At 37.3% G+C, this 22386-nt stretch overlaps 1 protein-coding gene across 2 annotated transcripts in view; it reads right to left on the reverse strand.

The window, feature by feature from the left end:
• CPED1 (cadherin like and PC-esterase domain containing 1) overlaps nt 1–22386 on the reverse strand; it is a 144748-nt gene that overhangs the window by 44657 nt on the left and 77705 nt on the right. For both annotated transcript variants that reach the window (XM_021553506.3, XM_021553508.3), the window contains exon 16: nt 21187–21355. In XM_021553506.3, coding sequence (XP_021409181.2) covers nt 21187–21355 — 169 coding nt within the window. The remainder of the gene's footprint in view (nt 1–21186; nt 21356–22386) is intronic.

A 22386-nucleotide genomic window follows, 5' to 3' on the forward strand; every position in this document is an offset into this window, starting at 1 on the left:
AAAGATGCCCCAGTCAAAGGTTTTAATCTATTCTGGAATTAACTTTTTCAGTCCAGTTTTGTCTGATGTTCCTTCTTTGAATCTCAATCTGAATTGTCATAGAACCATAAAAACACAGAATACCAAGTTGGAAGGGACCTCAAGAATCACCTGGTCTATCTTCTTTGTTAAAAGCACAGTCTAGAAAAAATGACCCAGCACCCTGTCCACTGAATCTTAGCTATCCAGTATTGGGTAATCCACCACTTTTCTTTGTGGTTTGTTTCAATAGCTGACCTCATTGTAAAAAATGTTCCATCTGTGTCCAAATGGAATTTCTCCCAGACTAATTTATATCATTACCCATCATCTTTTCTAGGTAACTCCCTGTAAAAAGGGAGTCTCCATCTTCTATGTAGCCACCCTTTAAATACTGGAACATGGTGCTAAAGTCTCCCCTAAGTCTTCTTTTCTCGAGACTGAACAAAGCCAGCAGTCTCAGCCTTTCCTCAGCTGGCAGGCTTCCCAGTCCTTTTCATCATCTTTGTGCTGGACCCTCTCCAGCCTGTCCTTGTCCTTTTTGTGTAGTGAGGACCAAAACACAACCTTCCAGGTGCAAATATTTTGTCTTGGATAAAATCCCAAATGAGTGGATTTTTTTCTTGACTGGAAAATTAGGTCTGCATGGTATTTAAGGTGACAAAGAACCATTTTTTTGTACATCAATCCATCATCAAAATATATAAGACATCAAATTGAAGATACGGTTGCCTTAGGACAACTACACTGATTTGGAACTGCGGAAAATTCCATAAACCAGTAACAGAAAGCTTCTTGGAAAACTGACTAGTCAGATATTTTGATCCAGGATGATCATTGGAATATGATTCAGAAGGAACCACTATGACCATCAGTAGGACAATTATTTAAAGTGCTGTCACACTTCTTATGAAGGACAAAGCCAGTCAGGAGGAGGACACAGAAGTACTCATTTTGCATCCATCTGAATCTCTCCTCACTAATAGCATATCACCAATGAAACTACTGGTCAGGAAGCAAATTACTCTCTCCTGTCAGAGCTTTCTGAGGAATAATCTCCCTATTTTGTTACGTAGACAGAAGAACGTGGAGCAGATTGAGAACAGGAGGAGGTCACTAAGAATTAGGAAGATAGGACACAACTGAGTTGAGGGCAGAAGAAAAAGAAACTAGGAGCTACATTCTTTTTTTTGGGGGGTAAGACTAGAGGAAGCAGAAAGACATTCTGGGTTAAAGTTCATTTTAGGAAAAAATGAACTAAAAACCTAATGAAAATGAAAAAAACCTAATTGCTTCAATTCCAGTATGCTGAACCAGCCTTCAAAAGAAGCCTCTTTGGACATCTGATAATCAAAGTAGGAGTAGAAAAACTGAAAGCCTGAACAGACAGTGAATCAGTATTTCTGAACCTAATTAACACATGCATCAACCACCTTCCAAAGGAATTAGTCACATTTTATTGTAGAACTTGCCAAGATGATAACAAAACTATTTCATGCCTTCTCTTGAACCACTATTTATGCTTTAGCCCATTCTTTAAAATAGAATGTTTAGTTATATACAATAATTCAAATGTGAAATTTGGTGATTTCTGAAACCCTAAGTACAAAAACCCACCTCCCAAATGAATATAAATTATCCTGTCTCAGACCTCAGGTTAACACTGCAAACATTCAAAGTGGCATATATCTGTTGTTTCTTTATATACCTAAAGACAGCCAGAGGTACAAAAAAAGTAATTCAACTTGTATCATTCAATTTTTCCATTGTGCTTATTTCAAATGGGAACTCTGATGTTCCCAGAAAAATTATATTATTAAGGAGACTATATCAGCCTTTCAGACAGTGAATGAATGGTTCAGTCCTTCATGCTATTTTCTGATTTAAGATCAGATGCATTATGATGCCCTCATTCCTGTCTTGGAAACTGACTCAGATGCCTAAACAGTTTAGGTAAGGTGCTAAAAGTTTGTCATAATCAAGCACTAGATTAAAACAAATACGTCTTACCCAGTCTCCAATAAAACACCCTTACCCAAGCTAGCAATGAACAAAGGTTAGGGACAGAAATGTATCAGTTCCCAGACATTTGCATTTAAAAGAGTGCTCTTAAGAAAGTGGAATATTATATGTCATAAAATCATCACATAATGAAAGTAATAACAATGAGTTATGGGTTTGGCACTGATCCACCCAAGTTTCCAGATGCTTTGCAAAATGTACAAACCTACAGTCTGTACTCAATTACAAAGCTTCAGTTACTTTGGTGGGGTTATGCCAAGCTGGCTCAGCAACAGCTGAATGCAGGCTCAAAACTCATTTGCAATAATAAAATGCAGAAAGTATAAAACAGTTTAAGAAAAAAAAGTCTAAGTTTCTTATGGATTACAGTAAACTGCTTCATAATCTTAACATAAAGTATGCAATATATCTGAAAAAAATTCATGAATGTAAGTAAAATAAAGAGAATAATCTTTCCCTTCTTTTATACAGAACAATTTCATGCAGTTAATGTTGAATTCTCTGGTAGACATTTCAAGGCCCTGTGTCTCACAGTCTGAATTTGCTTTCAGGTTGTTTTGAATATGTGTTAGTCATCACACATTTTTTAATGACTTCTGAATATTTATTATTAGTTTTGAAAATACATCCTAGTCACATGTACAAATCTTGAAATGTGTGGCCAAAGCTGTGTGCACAATTGAAATCAATATGTGCAAAAGTGTATTTTTCAAAGCAGAACTAAAAATAGTTGGGGTTCTGTGAGCCAGGCACCTTCTCATCCCTTGGCAAAAATTCCTTGAAAAAAAAAAAGTGCCAATTTATCCTTACTACCGCAAGTTAAGAACCGCTAATAGTGAGACACTATGCAAGTTTCTCCCACTGTGATCTATAATGCTTTTTTTTGCTGTTTATATTATGATTTAATAGATATGTCTTTTCTTCTGGAAGTTTTTTTGCCAGGTAGCATTGCTTATCACACTAGCTGCTCTATATCTGTATCAAAGTGTTAGTACTACTGGGAATTGCTGATGTATAAAAGCTTACAGTTCACTTTCTCTATCAGGAGATAGAGGGCCTGAGTCTTAGAACCCTGCCAAACAAACTCTGGAGAAGCCTTCCATGGACTCAGGTAAAAGGAAATAGAGTGGCTTCCTCTGAGTGTTTTCTACACCATTGAGAAAACTGGACAGCCAGTGTATCTCCTTAGCCAAGAATTCACAGATCATGTCCTTACATCCTAGATCTCAAAGTCCTTTTCACCAACAGCCTCTAAAGTGCTCAGTGATTTGGTGCAATATTTAAGAGGGCTTAAACCCTGTTTGCAACAGGGGGAAAAGGTCATCATTGTAGGGGATCAGTGTATTCTGGGTTTTACCACCTGTCCTAGGTGACCTTACAGTCTTTTGTACTCATCTTCCAGTTCTTCTTGGACTGCAACCCAATCTGCTTGGATTATGCAACCAAATATCCAATCTATTTTCAAGCTTAAAAATTTTCCTGACATCTACTTTCCTCTTGCAGCTGGGGAACTGGAAGGTTTGTGAGAGCAGAACCTGTGTGTGAACTTTCACAGTGACTGAGCTGACAAATGCTGTACTGCATCCCTAAAGGAACGTGGGTGACTGGGAGTATCAGCTCGTGCAGAGCAAATTTTAACCTCATTCTCCTCAATCTATATACATGCTCAGCAGAATTCTCAAAGAAAACAAGAAAAGTGAAAAAGATTAAAGAAAAAGGGGAGGGAGGAAATAGGAAAATTTAATACCTATAAAATTTCATACAGGAGAAAATGTACCATAACCTTGTTATGTAGTAAAATTTTATTTTGTAGTAGCAAAATTTTATTTTGCTACTCTTGCACTAAACACAAACCTTAGTTTCTCCAACCCCCTGTAGCAGTCAAAATATTACAGTGGAAGACTGAATATGCAACTGAATAGGGAGTGGTTATCACAGACAAGAAACCTTGAATACCAAAAATGAAATACCAGTGTAATTGTGCATGCCAGGGACTAAGAGCTTCTTCTATAGATGCTGTCCTTACATGGCAGTTCTGTTCAGTGGATTTATTGCTTGTAGAGATAACTGTAGTACTTTCCTTTGGTTACAGTAACCCATCCATATTATTTTGATCTCAGGGTTACTAAAACACAAATAAATTCTTTAGTCATGTGTTCTTGCTATTTGTTTAGTGGTATACAGTATTCATACTGTAGAGCCTTGTCTTGTACAGCCACAGGAAGAGACTCTACTCCTGGCTGCCCCCGTATAACTTTAACTTAGGTTTCAAGTTTTCAGCCACAAGATTTAAATTTTAGCTTTAAAAAACCCCCCAACAAACCAAAAGAACTCCTTTGAATTGTTCCACACTGTTTTAAAAGTGGAAAAGTGATATCCTGAGATTTTAATGTGAAGATCAACAAACAGTCCTGAATGATTAATCTACACATTTTTGATGTTTTCCTATGATCAAGTTCAAATACTGAATTCTTGTAGCACTTTTTTTCCTCATACTCTATTGTGGGATGTCCAGATCTTCATGAAGACCTCAGCTTAGCCTCAGCTCCCATTGCACAATCAGCTAGAAGGTACCAGGTGTTGTGTTTACTCCTAAGTTAGACTTGTCAACTCATTCAGTGAAAAGAATACAAAGATTTGGCAAAGGGAAAACTTTAGGTATTTAACTGCAAACATGAAGAAACAGAGGAGTGGTTGATTTGACAGTAATCATTAGTATCTTGCATATTTCTGTCAAATGAAAGCTCTGTGTTTAACACTGAATTTAGGAAAGGAGGAACATAAAGTCGTATTTGGCAAAACACAATGTGCACTGTGTAATACTTCAGTGCAGTTTATTATTAAAAATAAAAAATGATTTAATTATCACTTGATCAGGAAAAGCGTTCTTTGTATATACTCCTTTAGTCTTGAGTAAACCAGCTACAGAATACTTGAAAGCATTTGATTTAATACTGCTGATAAAATGTTTCTATGGAGAAATTTTAAAGGTACATGCAAGGACCATGTAACAAAGTACTCAACTTACAGCCAGTTGAGTATTTCATTACTCTGTTCATAAATGAGTGGTAAATATGACAACTTGAGGTCTGAAGAGTTACCCGAGTATGATGCTCACAAGATAAAAGATCAGTCACTCCAACACAAAATATACAATTAAATTTTCTTCCTCTCCTTTGATTACTTCCCCTACTTTTCAAGGCTCTGGCCCAATGGGAATTCTAAAACCACTTGAGGATTTCCAAAATTGCATGTCTTTGACCTGTTTTCCCCTCAAAATTTGATCAAACTCCATTACATTACTAGATGAGGAAGACTAGCATTTTTCATTTTCATAGTTTTTCATTTTGAAAGGGACATTAATGGTGGACCTAACAGAAATTTTTCCACAAACATGCCCAAACAAAACAAGTGAATGTTACTGATGGACACATAAACAGGAAGAAAGACAGAAAGAAAAAATAAGGAATGAGAGGCTATATTCTTTATTTGTTTGTTCTAAATATTCTAGCAGATTATGTTCCACCAATTTGTAAAGACTTCAGGAAATCCCACTGCAAAACTAGTTCAGAAGACAGTACCCAGGCACCATATTTATAAGAAAATCCTTGATACCTGTCGACTCAGTGTAATCAAGGAATACACTTCTCTGAATTAATAATGTGATAATTCACATTAAAAAATTTAACAGAGAATTTATTTTTTCATATCTAATCAACAGTCATTTTTCATAGATATCAAAGCATGTCATCATGCAAAAGAGCAAAAATACGTAGAAGACAAAAGTCAGGAGCATTGAAATATGTTTCTGTTTTAGGAATAAATAAATAATGACTGTCCTGAACAAATGTGTACATGGATACAACTATACGCATCCCAGACCTAATAAATATAGCTTAAGACTTTGGGCCTGAGAAGATGGAGACATATGGTATTATTCAGAACAAGTTATCCCACTGATTTCAGTGGAAACGTCCAGTGTGGGAAGTAAAGCTTGCACACCACTTTGCAGAAAAATGCACTAGATCTTCATGTTTTCCCTCTGAAATCTCATCAAGCCATGGGGAATAGAAGTCTCTGAAGTATTTTCTGTCTTTTTGCCATTACCAAATTGTTTAGTTCCTGCATTCTATTAGTGTTCCCTTTTGTCTAGAATTTACTTGGCAACTCTTAGAGATTTTTGTTACTATCATAACCAATTTCCAGTACATCCAAACTCTCTCACAATAAAATTCTGAAGTGTTAAACATCTGCTTTAAAAAAGCCCCCCAAAAGTATCACTAAATTAAAATTGTGCAACTTTTCTGTGAAGCATTTCATCACTTGAAAAAGATACTATGGCATATTGCACAATAAGTTTGCTTAGGTTTGTTTTGATTAAAAGACAACAATCCGTCATGAAGTTTTTTTGTCCAAATATATATTTTTTAAATGTATATCTGTAGCTCAGTAGTATGAAAAACACTAGGCTGTTCGATCAGGAAAGCACAGTGGGGACAGTTATCAGGAGTATCAGTATGGTTCTTGAGTTGTGGCAACACACTTCACAGAAAAAAATTAATATAGCAACAAGAGGTCATGGAAATTACCTTGCCATACCAGGTGACCAGACAGCAACACAGCAACATTCAGGGTATTCAGGGTTTGGTACAGGTACCAAAATACAGGTATCTAGGGTCACTTGGATGCATTAAGGTATAAAAAATTATTTTGAACATACTGAGCACTTACACAGAACTGGCAGGTATGCACAGTCCTAGTCTCTTTGGGATCAGCAGCTTGAAGGAAGTTGTGATACCAAGCTTCTGATGTGATAAGAAGCAAATATTGAGGCAATTGATACCTGCTCCCTTTCTCTTTGTATCTTTTGCAAGTGGCAGTTTCTAGTAGGTTCCTTGATCCTTTTCAAAAGTGATTTCTAAAGTGATAAAGGAACTCAAACTAAGAGATCAAAGTGAATGGAAACATTACTCAGCCCTTCTCCCACCAGAGCCTGGTATGGCCAGGAAAAGGCTTGTGCCTTTGTACTCCACTGAAATCAAGAAAGAGAAAGTTGACAAAGGGAATGGGACCACCTTGAGATATCAGGATAGCCATTTACTTAAATTGTTACGTCTTTTCAGGTTCTTCTAAGGTTTTGGTTTTTGGGCATTTTCTGCTGTTGTTTGCCATCCATGAAGAAAACATAGGCACATAGGGAATGTCTGAAGGATGAAGAAAATAATGGGAAGTCCCTAAAACACAGGACCAATGATTCCATAGAAAAGTCCAGGCACTATTTTTATTACAATCTATTAGTGGTATGAACTGAAGATGTTGCAGCTGTCCCAAGGTATTTTATAAATCAAGGCACCCTACAGGACTGTAATAGGTTTGCATGGCAAGCTTTTAATATGGGGGGGAGCTATAGGCATGATTTCTGTGAGAAGCTGCCAGAAGGTTCCTCCATGTCCAACAGAGCCAATGCCAGCCAGATTCAAGATGGAACAGCTGCTGGTCTAGACTGAACCAATAAGAGATGGTGGTAGTGCCTCTGAGATAACAGAGTAAAGAAGAATATAAAATATTTATTGTGCAGAAGTAATTGTGACCAGAGAAGAGAGGAGTGAAAATATGTGAGATTAACAACTATGCAGACACTAGAGTCAGTGGACAAGGGGGAAGAGGAGCTGCACCAGGTGGTAGAGCAGAAATTTCCATGCAAAACCTGGTGCAGACCATGGTGTGACAGGCTGTGCCACTTCAGACTATGAAGGTCTCAGTGGAGCAGAAATCCATCCACAGCCCTTGAAGGAGCCCCATGCTGGTGCAGGTGGATCCCTGAGAGGAGACTGTGACCCTGTGGGAAGTCTACCCTGGAGCAGGCTTCTGGCAGGGACCTGAGAAGCTGTAGAGAGGAGTTCATGCTGGACTAGGTTTGTTGGCAGGACTTGTGATTGCATAGGGGACCCACATGGGAGCAGTCTGTTCTGGAAGGACACCAGGGCAGTTCATGACAAACTGCAGCCTGGGGAAGAAGTCACACTGAAGAGGTTTGTGAAGGACTGTCTCCTGTGGGAAAGATCTCATGCTGGAGCAGCAGTAAGGACTCCTCTCCCTGAAGAGGAAGCAGCAGCAGAAACATGTGGTGAACTGGCCATAACCCCCATTCCCCATCTACCTGCACCACTGATGGGGAAGAGGTAAAGAATCAAGAACAAAGTTAAGCCCAGGGAAGGAGAGAAGGGTGGGAAGAAATGTGTTTTTAAGGTTTGTTTTACTTTTCATTATCCTACTCTGATTTTGATTGGTAATAAATTCAACTAATTTCCCTAAGTCAAGTCTGTTTTGCCAATGACAGTTATCACTGAGTGACCTCTCCCTGGCCTTATCTCGACCCACAAGCCTTTCATCATATTTTTTCTTCTTTTTCGGCCCTGCTAAATTTAGAAGGGGAGGGATAGAGTGGCTTTGGTGGGCCTGGGTCAACCCACCACAAAGACATATGAGGAGTAAATATAAATAAAATAAACAATTCTGATGGAAAAATAGACCATTTCTCACACCTAAAACAGAGATACAGGTTTCGTTCAGAAACTCTGAAATCATAGAATCAGACTGTCCAGAGCTGGAAGGGACACATAAAGATCATTGAGTTCAGCTACTGACTCCACACAGGGTCAAGAGTCATACCCTGTGTCTGAGAGCATTGTCCAAATACTGAATTCTGTCAAGCTGGTGCTGTGACCATTTCCCTGGAGAGCCTGTTCCAGTGCCCAAACATCCTCTGGATGAGAAAGCCTTTCCTAATACCTAGCAGAAATCTTGTCGGACACAGCTTCATGCCATTAAAATAAAAATGCTGGCCAGAATATTTGCCACAGGTTAAGTGAATTACACATAATCTCAGACCTTTAAACCAAATGCCCTAGAGAAGACAGCATCTCTTTGCAGGGACAACACTGTGTAAGTGAAGGTCACTTTATGCTGCAATGATTTTCAGAAGAAATGTCCCCCTCTTTAATGGGGTTAAACAGAGGAGGCAATGCCTTCCTTAGAGACAAAGGAATAACAGAATGACAGGCTGAGACAACAGTCCACCTGTACCACATATTACTCAAATTCTTTACTGAAGTCCAGAAGACTTCTGCATATGGTGGCTCATCGTCATGGCTGTTTCACTTTTCATGTCATGCTCAGACATTAAGCCACTCACAACTGCTCCTTCTTAAATAAACTCCAGAACCCTTTGATCTGTTTTCTACAAGGCTTCCCAGCAGATATTGGCATCTACTTTATTTTTCAGACAACACCAATGGAATGAGACTCATGAATAACTTCTGTCCTCTGAAGCAGTCTGGTTGCAAACAGCTGAGTACATGCCACTCAATGGAAGATTTATGATAAGCAACAGAAGTTTGTTTCCCTCCTAAAACTTATATATTTTTCAGGACGAGAACCACTGCCAGTGTGGCCAACACATGAAAACTGAGAGTTTTACACTGGAGATCCAACTGTGGTTGACACTAAGTTGTAAAACTTGTAACTAGATGAATATACAAGGCATTTTCAGCTAATGCTTAAAGTAGAATTTTAAAACGTATGCATTTTAGTACAAAGTCCAGGGATTCGCTTCAGGGCATCAGGTATCTGAGTTCACATTATCAGTCACAAAAATACTAAAAATACTGGGGGAAAAGTCTCAGGTTCTAAAATGAATTGCTAAAGCACTGAATACTGCCAGTATCATATTGCTGTTTCATACAGAGCTGTACATGTAAATGAACAGTCTGAGATAACTGGAAAATATGCTTGACTCAATACAATTAAATGAGAAACAGAACTATGTTTAATCATAATGATATGAACAAAAATCTAAATAAATAAATAAATATAACAAAAGTATTGCAAAATAGACCACAGTAATTCTTTATAAAGAGATCCAATATTGCAAAACTTGGAGATCCAAACATAGCATGAGAGGAATTGATTCTTCTTCTTTGAAATACACCAAAATAGGCTCTCAACCAATGTTTCTCAGCAAATAGGCTGTCTTTAGCAAAAGGTCAAGGACTCATTACAAGAGTGACAGTAGTATATACAAAAGTAGGTAAATGACCTTCAAGAGTCCATTTAAATTTCAAGCTCATTTTCTTCCAGTAACTAGTCAGACCATAGGTCACCCTTACTGAGGTACTCACGTATTCCATTCTGTTCTCTGCAATGCATCCCATCTGTTCTCTAGGAATTTAATTTTAACTGGCCACCAATTTCATTGCAACATTCTGCAAATTTTGGCAGATTATTATAAATGTTTGTACTTATTTCAATTTTATCAAATAAGATAAGATTTTAAATGTAATATTTTAATTTATAATCCTTAAGTTGACAAGCATCTGTAGTGGCTGAAGCTTCTTATCCTGAAGGAAACAAGACTGGACTTGATGCTGACCTGACTGCAGCTACTCTGATGTGATTGATTTAAATTTTTCCCTTTTTTATATCTACATACTCTAGCCCTGAACAAAACAGAAACACTTATTGTACATCAGCATCCCACACTCTTTTATGTTGCATTTTGTTTAGTAAACACCTAACTTGACAACATTCATCACACAGGTAGTTAATTATTTGTGCAGCTAAACAAAATAGATTGAAAGCACACACACAAAGGATTAAATGGCCTGAATTCCAGATGGCTTGCTTGCTCCATAAAGTAACAGTATCTGCTGAGATGATCATGGCACTGTAGTTCTTTCTCCTTACCAAATACATGCAGTAGGAAGTTTTTCTCTGCTCGTTTGTCATCTTCTTTGCTGCTCTCTTATTTCATGACCTCTGAGTTAATCCCTCTATTCTTCCTATTAGCGAGTTTAAGCAGGGAAACTTCAAACAGACTAGTGATGGGTCACAAGGTTTAATGGGCATGTAGATAATCATCTAAATTACATTTCTGCAGCTGATGGGCCAGACAGGCTTAGAGAGTAACTTTACCAGCTTTCACTGTTAATCAGCAAGGATTGTGTGTCTCAGTATGTATCTGCCTTTGCCTGCCTCCCTGAGGGCCTAGGTCATACTGACTGATTAACAAAGGCAGCTGCATTAGCTTTCCTCTCCTGAAAAGTGTGGCATGGAGGCCCAAATGACTTGAAAGGCAAATGTGACCACAGCTCAAACACCAAGCACTCTTCTCATCACTGTGGAATTGCTGGCCCTCCTCTTGCAGGTTATGATACTCTCAGCACAACAGTTGTTGCCAATTTTCATGATCTGTTAACACTTAGGAAGCCTTATGCTGAAGGCTCTTCTTTCACGTCTATTGTGGTATCATCAAGGGGAAAATTCAACAGGCTATTTCACATTTTCAGATGAATTTGAGAACAGTGTATGAGGTGAACTGAAAAGAATACACCAATTGAACTGTCAATAATGAATGCCCTGGATTTCAGCTTTGAAACACAGACTGTAGAGGAACAGGTAAGGAGAATAACAGTAGGATACAGAGATTTTACAGCTACAGAAATAGCAATGGATCTATACTGTGAAACTGATTTTTTCAGCAAAGAAAAATTATCAATCTGAGTCTCTTTTTTGTTATAGATGGGTAATTGTGTTTTATATAGGTAATTGTGTTTTATACCTACTCTGATTCTAAAAGAACAGTGATGGATTGGCTTCCTGACTTTGGCAGAAGTTTGTCCCTCATCTTGCATAGTAAATGCTTATCAATGACTAATTTTACTGCTCTTTATCAAATTGTTAAACAAACAAAAAATCAGACCAATTAAACTATGATTATCCATGCAAGGAGCTTTTACCGTCTTACTCAGGAGCACCACAGGCAGAAACTTATGGTATTTTATTGCAAAAGTAAACCCTTTTTCATACATTTATAGCTTTGTACAGAAAAGAATCTGACAAGCCAACTAGGATTCTATTTTGGACCTCAATTAAGAACATTCTTCAAGAAGAAGCTACTGAGGAACAAAGTAAAATAATCTAGAACACTGACTTCCTTACTTGTCTCTTGAACTTTTAGAAAAGAAGTTTCTGAGTTTCCTAAGTTTTTCTAGATGAAAATCCAAAACATCTAGGTTTCTGTGACCTAGATACAACTACTTCTGACTGATGTTACACATCTCAAGCTTCTTAACTTTTATCATGGACAGGCCCAGAACTCAAGGACTGAGCCATTTTGTGATAAAATCTTCAGGTCTCAGTTTTGTTTGAGGTATTCACTAAGATATGGAATTATATAAGTTAAACATAAAAACAACTTTTGCTTCAGTACAATATGTAGTGACCATTTATAAAAACCCCATAGAATTATGCTCAACATATACTTTGCAAATACTTCACCCATATGCCTGTACTGATTTGTCTGTGTGATTTATAAAGTGGCAAGTGTGATCATGGTTGTAATACTTTGTGTGCTGTTATGCAGTGCAAGTTATTTCTAATTAATGAACTTTCTCTTCATGAATCAGACAGAATTCAATACATTGACAGATTGCAAACACTGACACAGCTATTTACCCAAAACATAAGCTAAATATTTCAGTTCAGAAACTTTGGATGACCTCTTCTTCCCTACCCCCTTCAACTATTGTACTTTTAAATGTCATTGGAGTTTCTAGAACTTGTAAAGGAGAACTGCTGAACTCAAACTTTCAAGTTTTCACACTTCTGTGGTTCATTCAAAGACCTGTAAGGCTTTATGATTTACTGAGAAGTTAATTTTTAAGTCCTGATATTGTATAGTTGTAAATGGAAAAATCAAAATATTATGGGCTTTACTCTACCTTCCTAACTTAGCTTAGTTAATGTAGGCAATGCAAATCCTGACCCAACATGGTGATTGAGACAGCTAAGATAGGTTCCCTGTGGAATCATGGAACAGCAGCTGGTAGAGGGAGACAGAGTCCTCAAGTACATCATCTGTTCCTCTCCAGACATCTCAGGGGCCTTCACAAGGTAATATCATCAGTACAACACAGGGCATGACTCAAGAGAACTTGCCTCTGGCTGTCCAGTGTCTGGCTCTAGCTGTGCCTTTCTGTAGGTAGGAGCAGCCAGAAGGAAGAAACCCAACTAGCCAGGCTGTGCTAGGACCCTCACAGGCACTCTTTCTCTTGGCCTCAGGTTGAGGTGATTTGAGCGTGTGGCTCCCTCTTCTCCCTAAAGGGCCGTCAGTCCACCAAGCCACAGGACTCTGCCTGAACTGCACCACAATGCAGCAATGCATGGAGAAATTACTGTGTAGGGGGCAGAGAGAGGAAGCAAGAAAAAAAACCTCTGTGGTGTGAGAAATCTTTTGCAAAAGTTAGTGCTACCAGCTCTCTAGCAAAATGTAATTGATTCTAGTAGTGTTACTGGACCTCTATTATATATATTAAAAAAAAAAAAAAAAAAAATTAGAGCAAAGAAGGACCATAACTGAAAATCTAAATATGTGGGATGATTGCCTGATAACTTAGCACAAACAAAAAACCACATAGCTGACAAAAATTATATAAAAATAGTTTTTCTGATAAACTCTTCCAAAGAACAGTGTTCTCCCAGGAGCAGAATTGCCTACCCAGCATTTACTGTCATCTGTCTCCTTTCACAGCCACCCACAATGATTTGCTGCCATTATTTAAAAAGACATTTTAATCCTTAGGTTAAAGGCAAGGAATCAGAAAAACCTGGATCTCTTCCAGTCTGTACTAGCAGTCTGTCATGGCCTCAGAGATAGCAGTGTATCTACAGAATTTGCACCAACAGCACTGTATCTGCCTCAGCATCTCCCACCCTGTAGCACCATAGGCAGCAGCCATTGTAAGGCTGAAATGTCCAACCATACACCCCACTAGTGCCACTGGGATTTTGTTCACTAGATGCAATCATACAGGTCACAATTGAACTCTCTGGCATTTTTAATTAAGCAATTATGAGTTTCTCCTGGGCTAGTTTATGGGCTAATCTTCATCTTCTCTATCTTTAATGCACACTCATGGGATTACATCAGTAATTGTATGATAGGGAAGAACAGCCTAAGCACACAAAATAATGGAATTGTCAAGTCATTGAGATTTATCTTTTATCACATAATTTTCTACTAATGGCATTTTTCTGTGGCAGCATAACAGCAAAATAACAATTCAAGTCAGGAGTCACCTAACTGAGTATCTAGGATGGTGGGACATACCTAGAATAAGACTGTGTTAAATTGCAAACACATAAAAGAAGAAAAGAACAGTAGGAAATACTAAATTTTCCACTGCTGAGTCATTGAATCAGGATTCATATGGGTTGTCTCAAAGTACTGGTGGCAATTTATCCATCAGTAATCCGTGTAACACACTATTTCCCAAGTACAGTGCACTGTTATAATGACATATTTAGCTGCTGCTACATGGAAACATCCACTCTCTTCAGTCTCTGCCTGAAACTTCTGGAAACATTTCCTGGAGGGTATGTGGTATTAATATTGAATCATATGTTAAACAGGATACTTAGCTACATAGAAAAAACCAAGCACAACAGGTATAAATCACGAGTGTAAGGAAAATGCTAAAAACTGGAAGACTGTAAACTTTTCTCCATGCAGCTGGAGCCAACATAACATGAGCCTTAAAGTTTGAGCTCTGTAATGTAGCATCCCCAAAGTATTGGAGGGTAGGATGATGATCCTAGTCAGGCACAGACTTTTGGAGATAAAGAATAAAACTATAAATTTTTATTCCATGTTCAGAGCAAGAGATGCCTAAATAGAAGCACATACAGACTCATTATTTTGCTATTTCTTTCCATTTTATTCCCAAGTTCTGCCCATTTGCTCTGTGTGGCCTCTTTGGAGTGCAGCAAATGTCTCACAGAGAACACTGATTATGTGAACTCATGACTACCAGATAATAGTGCAGATTGTCTATGAAGCTAACTTTGTAGGTGAAAGATGGGCTTGACTCCTAGAACATTATATTAATTCCTTCAGATGATGGATCTATGCTCTGCTGTGGTTTTGGGACGTTTCCTTAAAGCAGCAGATGCTGGCTGCTGATTGTCAGCCTAACAGCAACATCCTGATTCTGAGATCCAAAAGGAGTTTAGCACAGAACAGCATAAATGTGAAGAATATCCATCATAATTGTTAATTGTTCCTCTGACTGATCTACAGAGCGATGCTTTAAATCATCAAAAAAGTCTTTGGTATAATTAAGAAAATGTGGTAAGCCTTCTCTCCCCAGTGGTATAGATGTTGACAAAGACAGAGCATGCTGACTCTACAAAGTTTGCTCTGAATGAGCAAATTAATTAACCCTCTACATGAAAATTAGCTAAGTGTATTTATTATTTACATCTCTCTCTTCTACATCATCTTAAATATACTTATTTAAATCACCAAGTTGTATTATTCAATTTAGGTCTTTATTCTGTTTATACTTACAGTGAATGATGATACAACATCCCTTGATCTTTAAATACTTTAAAACACCTTCAAGAAGTTCTTTAGATTGTCCTAAGATGTTGTTTGATCTAGTTATTTAGCAAAATCACTACAAAATTCAGCAGTTTTATGCAACTGAATTCACTCATAAGCATTGCCTGGCATATATAATGGAAAAGAATTCAGCTGTATATTTCTGTCAGGACAGGTACTCAATCAGTAAAACTTGGAATTGCTCCCTTGAAATTAATTGAACCATGCTGACATACAGCAGTTGAAGATGTAAGACTTCAGCCTTCTTTTTATGGAAGTCTCTCTCTATTAGCTCTCTATTTTGTGGCTTTCACCTGAACTGCTGACAATTTAACACATGTTCAGTTTGCTATGTATTTGGTCCTCAAGGCAATGTGAACCTCACTTTGTTTTTCCTAAGAAGTGGGTTGCAGTCACATAGAAACAAAATAATTTATAGGTTAATAGCAATGCAAAAGCATTTCTAGTGTTTTGTGCCTTTTCACCCATAAATCACTTCTACAATTCTTGAGCATGAAGCTCCTGCTCATTTAAATCCAGCAAGAGCTTTAAACCCAATCTCAGTGTGAATTTCTTTCATGAAGAAAAAAAAGCTGCCTTAAACAGCACCCACGAACCCTCTTTCTGTGCTCAGCAGGTCATTTCTTCCCCTGCACTTACCCCCTCCCTTGCATTCACACAGAGAGAATGAGAATCTTATCCTAGAAACTAGTTCCTCTTTAAAATGTTTTCCCATTTGGTTCATGAGTAGCTGCAGTCAGGGAAAAGGATGCTTAAGTTGGCATTGCTCCTGGAAAACATGATTATCATACTGTACTCTCACCAGTGTTTCTGAAGAAAATTTAGACTTGGCTATTTCAGATTTAATGAGTGAACTTTTTGGTTGTTCCAGCCACTCCCTCCTTGAAAAGAGTTAGCATTCTGAGCTGCACAATGGATAAAATAGCTAACAGTTATACCAATTCAAATTTTGAATGATAAAAATTTTAAGCCAGATAGTCCTCATTGAATCAAAACATCTTCTTTTGAATAACAACAACAACATAAAAAAATAAATAAAACTAGTTTTTTGATGTCTGGGGCATTTTTATGTTGTTTTCTGAAAAATTCAAAGCCACTTAAAAAGAAATTCACCAGCTCTATACCTGAGAAGGCAGACAAATACAATGCATGATTGCTCCTATAATGGATATTCTTTTTTTTCTCTAAAAGGGAAGTAAGCTAACTTTGCAAATAAGATGCAGTCTGGTTGCTGATATAATTAGACTGTTGTTCCAGACATGCACTTTCCATGACTTTTCAAGCAAGACACTCAAACCCAGAAATGCCAAGAGGGTCAGCTGCTGCTACAATAACCACAGCAAAACCTAAGGGTCTGTTCATGGCATTTACAATGTCCTTAGGACAGAAGAGATGGGTCATTTGTAAGGGCAGTCACACTGAATCTAATGAAGCCAGTGGGAAATTCAGAACAGACTGGTGTGCATCCAGCCTGTCCTACTACAGGACAAATTCTTTGTTTCCCTCCTAAGCTGTTTTGTTGGGGTTTTGGGTTTTTGTTTTGTCATTATTTAATATTTGCAAGGTTCTTTGAAATCTTTGCATGAAAGTACTAGGCAAAGAGTTTCTATAAGTTTCTATGTGTTTCTATAACTGACAGTTTTTACTTCTACTATCTGGTATGAAAAGCTTTGCACTGGAAACAGCACAAAGTTTAAAACAAAGTAAACCCATTTTATTTTCCTTTGGAAATGCATAACTTGAGCTGTAAAAAAAATTAGGTGTTCTTATTTAGGTATTCTGTCTCCTGAGCATAAAAATGAAATTCCTTTTTTTCTTAAAGGCTTTTTCCTTTCTAAATATTTTTTTAATCTCTACTCCAAAAAGTCTATACTGAAGTTAAATATAGTTATTATGCTAGTCTTAGGTCTTAATTGCTTTTTGATCAATAGAAGTTTAGTAGACAGATAGAGAAATAAACATGTTGCTGCTAGCATTTTGTTTCCAGCTGCATTGCAGCTGTTTAGTGTTATACGTCAGCAATGCTATGCCAGTATCTCATCATAAGCTCTGTTTGGCTTTTTAAGCTATCAGGAAAAGAATATGATAAAAGGATTCACAAAAATACAAGAGATAATAATACATAAGAATAAGGCGTTCTGTAAACATCAGGAAGGTTTTGAAGTTGTTCTGTAAATTCATTCTTTCAGACCTGCAAAATCTGTAGGACTGTCAGAACATCAGCCCACTGCACTGCACTGATTTTGGAATCAAATGTGCAAATGCTCAAAAGAAAATTACAGAGAATGAAACATACTATGATATAAAATACAGCATTAGCTATCCATTGCTCTCAATATAAATGCAAACCCAAATAAATATTTGTATTATTAAAATACAACAACAAACCAAACCCAAACTCACCCACAACCAACTGACCAAACAAACAAACAAAACAAGCCATGTGGCAACAGGACACTGAAGGTACAAATACAGAAGATCACAGGGTCAAAAAAGGTTCCCTAAGCACAGCAGTAGTTAATCCCCATGATTACAACTAGGCAAATATTAACAATCAAAGAGGCAGCATCCACACATTTCAAGTGAGGCATAGATAGATCTGTTTGAATTTTAAAGATAATGGGCAGTGCAAGCATGAATAAATATTTTGTCCTTTATGACAGTATGTGCATAGTCTGGGATCTTTCACTTGAGAGTGATGCTGATAACTGTCTTAAGAGCTCACTGGTTTTTCTGCTGACTGCCTTGGATTTTGACTATCTTCCATATCACAGCTTCAGAGGTGATAATGAAATGGCATCACTTCTTTCACAAAGACTTAATTTGAATATTGTCAGCACTTGCATAAAATTAAGTTCAAGCAAAAATCAATAACCTCTCCATTTGCAGTCCAAACAATACTGTCAAAATGCAGAACACAGAATGGAAGGCAACCAAATCTGCTGAAGGTGCTATTGTGAAATGACAGTTTATCCCTCACTAATTTGGTTTTAATGGGGATATTACAGTTGCTATCAGAAAGTACAGGAGACAATATTTTTTCCCTTTTTAGGGGTTGCAAGGCTTGAAACCACATACTTATCACTCAATACCTTGAAATTAGTCCAGGATTGTTCAACTGCATGAGAATTGTTAGATTGTTGGAAACCACATCCCACACTCTGTCTTTTTATTGTAAGCTTCCTTATAGTATCATCTTGCAGTGAAACCTGAATATCCTCAAGAGATTAAACATAAAAGAAAGTGAGGAAAAAAAGATGCTGGATTAGAATTTTAACTGAAGTCTTCTATGAGAAAGGCCACACCACCATCAGTGGCCTGTCTCTCCTCATGTGTGATCCCACTTGTGCCAAGTGTCCAAGTGTCCAAAGACTCCATCAGTTCATGTTGTATTTTTCCTTTTTCCTCCTAAAACAGGGTTTCATTAGTAAGAGAACAAGTATTCTTGCCAATGATGGGGGTGTATCAACTGGCTCTGCAAGACTGCATAATTTCCTCTGGTATGAAGAGCAAAATGTAATGATGCTGTTTAAGACCTGAGTTTTGTGTTGATAAAAAATATTTCTAAGCAATAGGCAATACATTCTGTTCTAGCAAATAGGAAAAAATGCAGACTTTTAAATGTTTTAGAATGCCATTTCTATCTCCAGCTACAACTTTTGTTTGTTTTTTAAAGGCACTCTCTGATAAGTTTGCCTCTAACATATCTGAAAGTTGTTTTAGAATCTCATACTGTATCTTCACAATGCTTATTAGATACCACAAGAATGCTTTTCATCTCATTTTTACTCTCAGCTCCTGAAGTCATCCCTAGCTCTGAACAACTGTATTAGTTAGAGGGTAGTTTTTCACAGAGGAGCAGGAAACCAAGCTCAATCAAAAGAAATTTCTAAAACATTTTTCATTTTTATTAGTCTAGATCTCCTTGCCTTCACAGTGTTTCAAAGATTCACATTCAGTCTCATAAACAGTATCGTAAAACATTAACAACAGTGTAAATGCTGGTGTCAGAAGATATTTTTGAGGTTGAATTCCTGTTCCTACACTCAGATACTTGTCCCAAATAAGGAAACAAAAAGAGCTTTCCTCACATCTTTCCAGCCAGTGTGTTCTCCTAGTAATATAACTCTAGTTCAATTTATTGCTGTTCTCCTTTTTATATTAAGTCATACTTAAGATGTCAAGCAGGTTGCTATACAACTGAACTGAAATCTCAGCTATTTTATGTGTTTATTTTACTTTACTGCAGCAACTACTAGATGTAGTGTTGAGTCAGTACAAGTAGTAAAAGGTCCTTGACCTTTTGAGCTTGTAAGAGAAGTCTAAGAGAAGAGAAAGAGAATAGGTGGAGGGCCAGACATCACCATAATCAGGTATACACTGTGACTAGTACCTACATTTTCTCTGGCAGTTCCGATTTGCAGATTGAGATAATTATTATCAACATAGAACTTACTATCAACATTTATAATCTCTTTGACTCCTGTTTTAAGCCCTAGTGCTTATTTCTCCACAAGAAAAACAAAAACCCTCTTGATCTGGCTCATTATATAAATGCTTCACCTTCTACCACCCTGGTCTCCCAACCTCTTTTGCAGTAAATGGAAAGAAACCAGAGAAGGGAAGCAAGTTTAGCTAAAGCATATACTAAGATTTTCATACAGAAAATAAATAAAGATAGGATTAGATATCTGACATGAACATGCATGACAGTTTCAATACAATAGTTTTGAAAATTCTGCTTCCTGGTTGCAGAATTAATTGTGACAAAATATTTTACTCCTCGATGCTCTGGAATGAACCCACCAATCCTTTTAATCTGCCTAAAATTCTGAAGAAAAATACACTGCCAGTGACTACTATTTACAATGTCACTTCCTGCTTTGAACTGCCTTGTTTATCTTTGTGCATCATATCAAGCAGCACCCAACATTTAGTCCTCAAACTGGAATACAAACTGCTCCGATCCAACATGTGTCCCAGGTTTTCTCTCTGATGCACAATATTTTTATCATTATAGTTTCACTAACTGAAATCTTTACTGTTATTTTCATTAAGTTTCTTCCATTTTTGTGTCTAATTTAGCCTGAACTCCTCTCTCCCAGCCCTTATTAAGCCATATCAGATAAACTGCTCCTTTTTTCACTCAACAGGCCTACTCCTTCCTAAGGACTGCTATTTGTTGGGAGTAAATTATGTGCATTCCCAAATTTGTATTTGGATAAATTTGATGTAAGCAACAGTCATCCCTTCCTTTGGAATTATGAGTGAGTCTTTTTTTACTGTGTTTATTGACCTAGAATAAACAGTTTTCATTCATAAATTATGTAGCAGCATTTGTCTTGAACACCGATAAAGAGACTATCATCATAAATATCTTTCCTGATAAAAGGATTTCCATGGCTCCAATGTCAGTGAGAGACAGTTATGAAAAATTATAAGAAAGTTTTGGCTGACCAAAGTAAGGATTACTTAACCTGGAGCTCTCAAATACATGGTAACAGGCACTTACACTGGGCTTGCCTTTTATATCCAAAATGTTGCGTATATGCTGAATTTCATACAATCTCAACAAAAATTGGCTCTGCATGAGCTTTGGCTCATGTACCCTAATTTATACCATGGGATGAACAGAAACCAGCTACACCTATTAATGTGTATAGCAAAGAATGCAGAGACAATACCTGCACAAACCCACACACCATATAGTCATCAAACAAAGGGAGGCTAGGGCGGTCTTCTCGATAAATTGTGATTCTGTAGCTGCTCACAATCTCGGGGCTGGGCTGCGAATCATCCGTTAAGAGAATGATGACTTTGTTCAATCCAAGGCCAAGGGGGTAGTTAGCAATGCTGTATGACAAAAGAGGAAAGAAGTGCAATAAGCACTGAAGAAACAAAGAAACTCTTTTATCTATGGCTGCTAAACTTTACTTGCTCCTAGAGACTGCTACTTCTAACATTTTCTTTCTCTTACAAAATACATGAGCTTTTAAATAAAAACAGTGCAAAATAGGATTTGTAAGTATTTGAAGTTCTTTCAAGAAGAAAAAGTAATTGAGAGTGACATTTAATCAAACAGTGGCAGTGGCAAATATTTTGACATGAAATCTGTGAATGAAATAATTTTAAAATCAAATTCGTGATGAAGTCAGTAGGAAAACAAATACAATCAGAAGTGTAGCTAGCTGCTGAATTTGTCCACTAGCCAAATGTGATGGATTCCCAGACAAACTGCTCAAGAGAGACAAACCAGAGCAAAGCTGAGCTGTGCTCTTCTTCCTTAAGCAGGGAAATAAATGCTGAAAGGCACAAAACCTGCACATGCAGGGCTTTTACTTTTCAGTGTAAAGGACATCTTGCTATTCTTTTTCATTCTACAAGGAAGAAATCTTTGAGGTTTTCACATATATATATTTGTGTTGACTTCATGTGAACTTCAGTTAACATTAAAACTGCAAAATGTTGGGGGGATGATCTTAATGACAGTTTCTTTTGAAATGATAAATCAAGACTAATTTCTTATTGAAAATACAGGAAACATATTGGGCATTAGATCAGTAACAACTGCATAGATTTTCTGGTTAGTAGCAGACATTCTAGGTCAAAGCATCTGCTTCACAGTCAAAAGGTGGTGTGTTGGCTAAGCACTTAATGTCATGAAGCAAAGTTAGCTCTGACATGGTTAAGAATTTTTCTTCCCAAGTAAATCACTGTCCCTGTTCTCCCATTTATCCACTCACTAATGGCTAGTATGTAAATAAGCCAGTTCTCTGATTCTGAGGTACCTGGCCCAGAAAAATAAACACTTTTTGTTCCTCCCAACCTTAAAAACCAGGTCATACCCAAAGTACCTATCGATATTGTCCCTGGTACATGCTGTT

This window comes from Lonchura striata, chromosome 5 (assembly GCF_046129695.1).
Source record: "Lonchura striata isolate bLonStr1 chromosome 5, bLonStr1.mat, whole genome shotgun sequence".
NCBI lineage: Eukaryota > Metazoa > Chordata > Aves > Passeriformes > Estrildidae > Lonchura > Lonchura striata.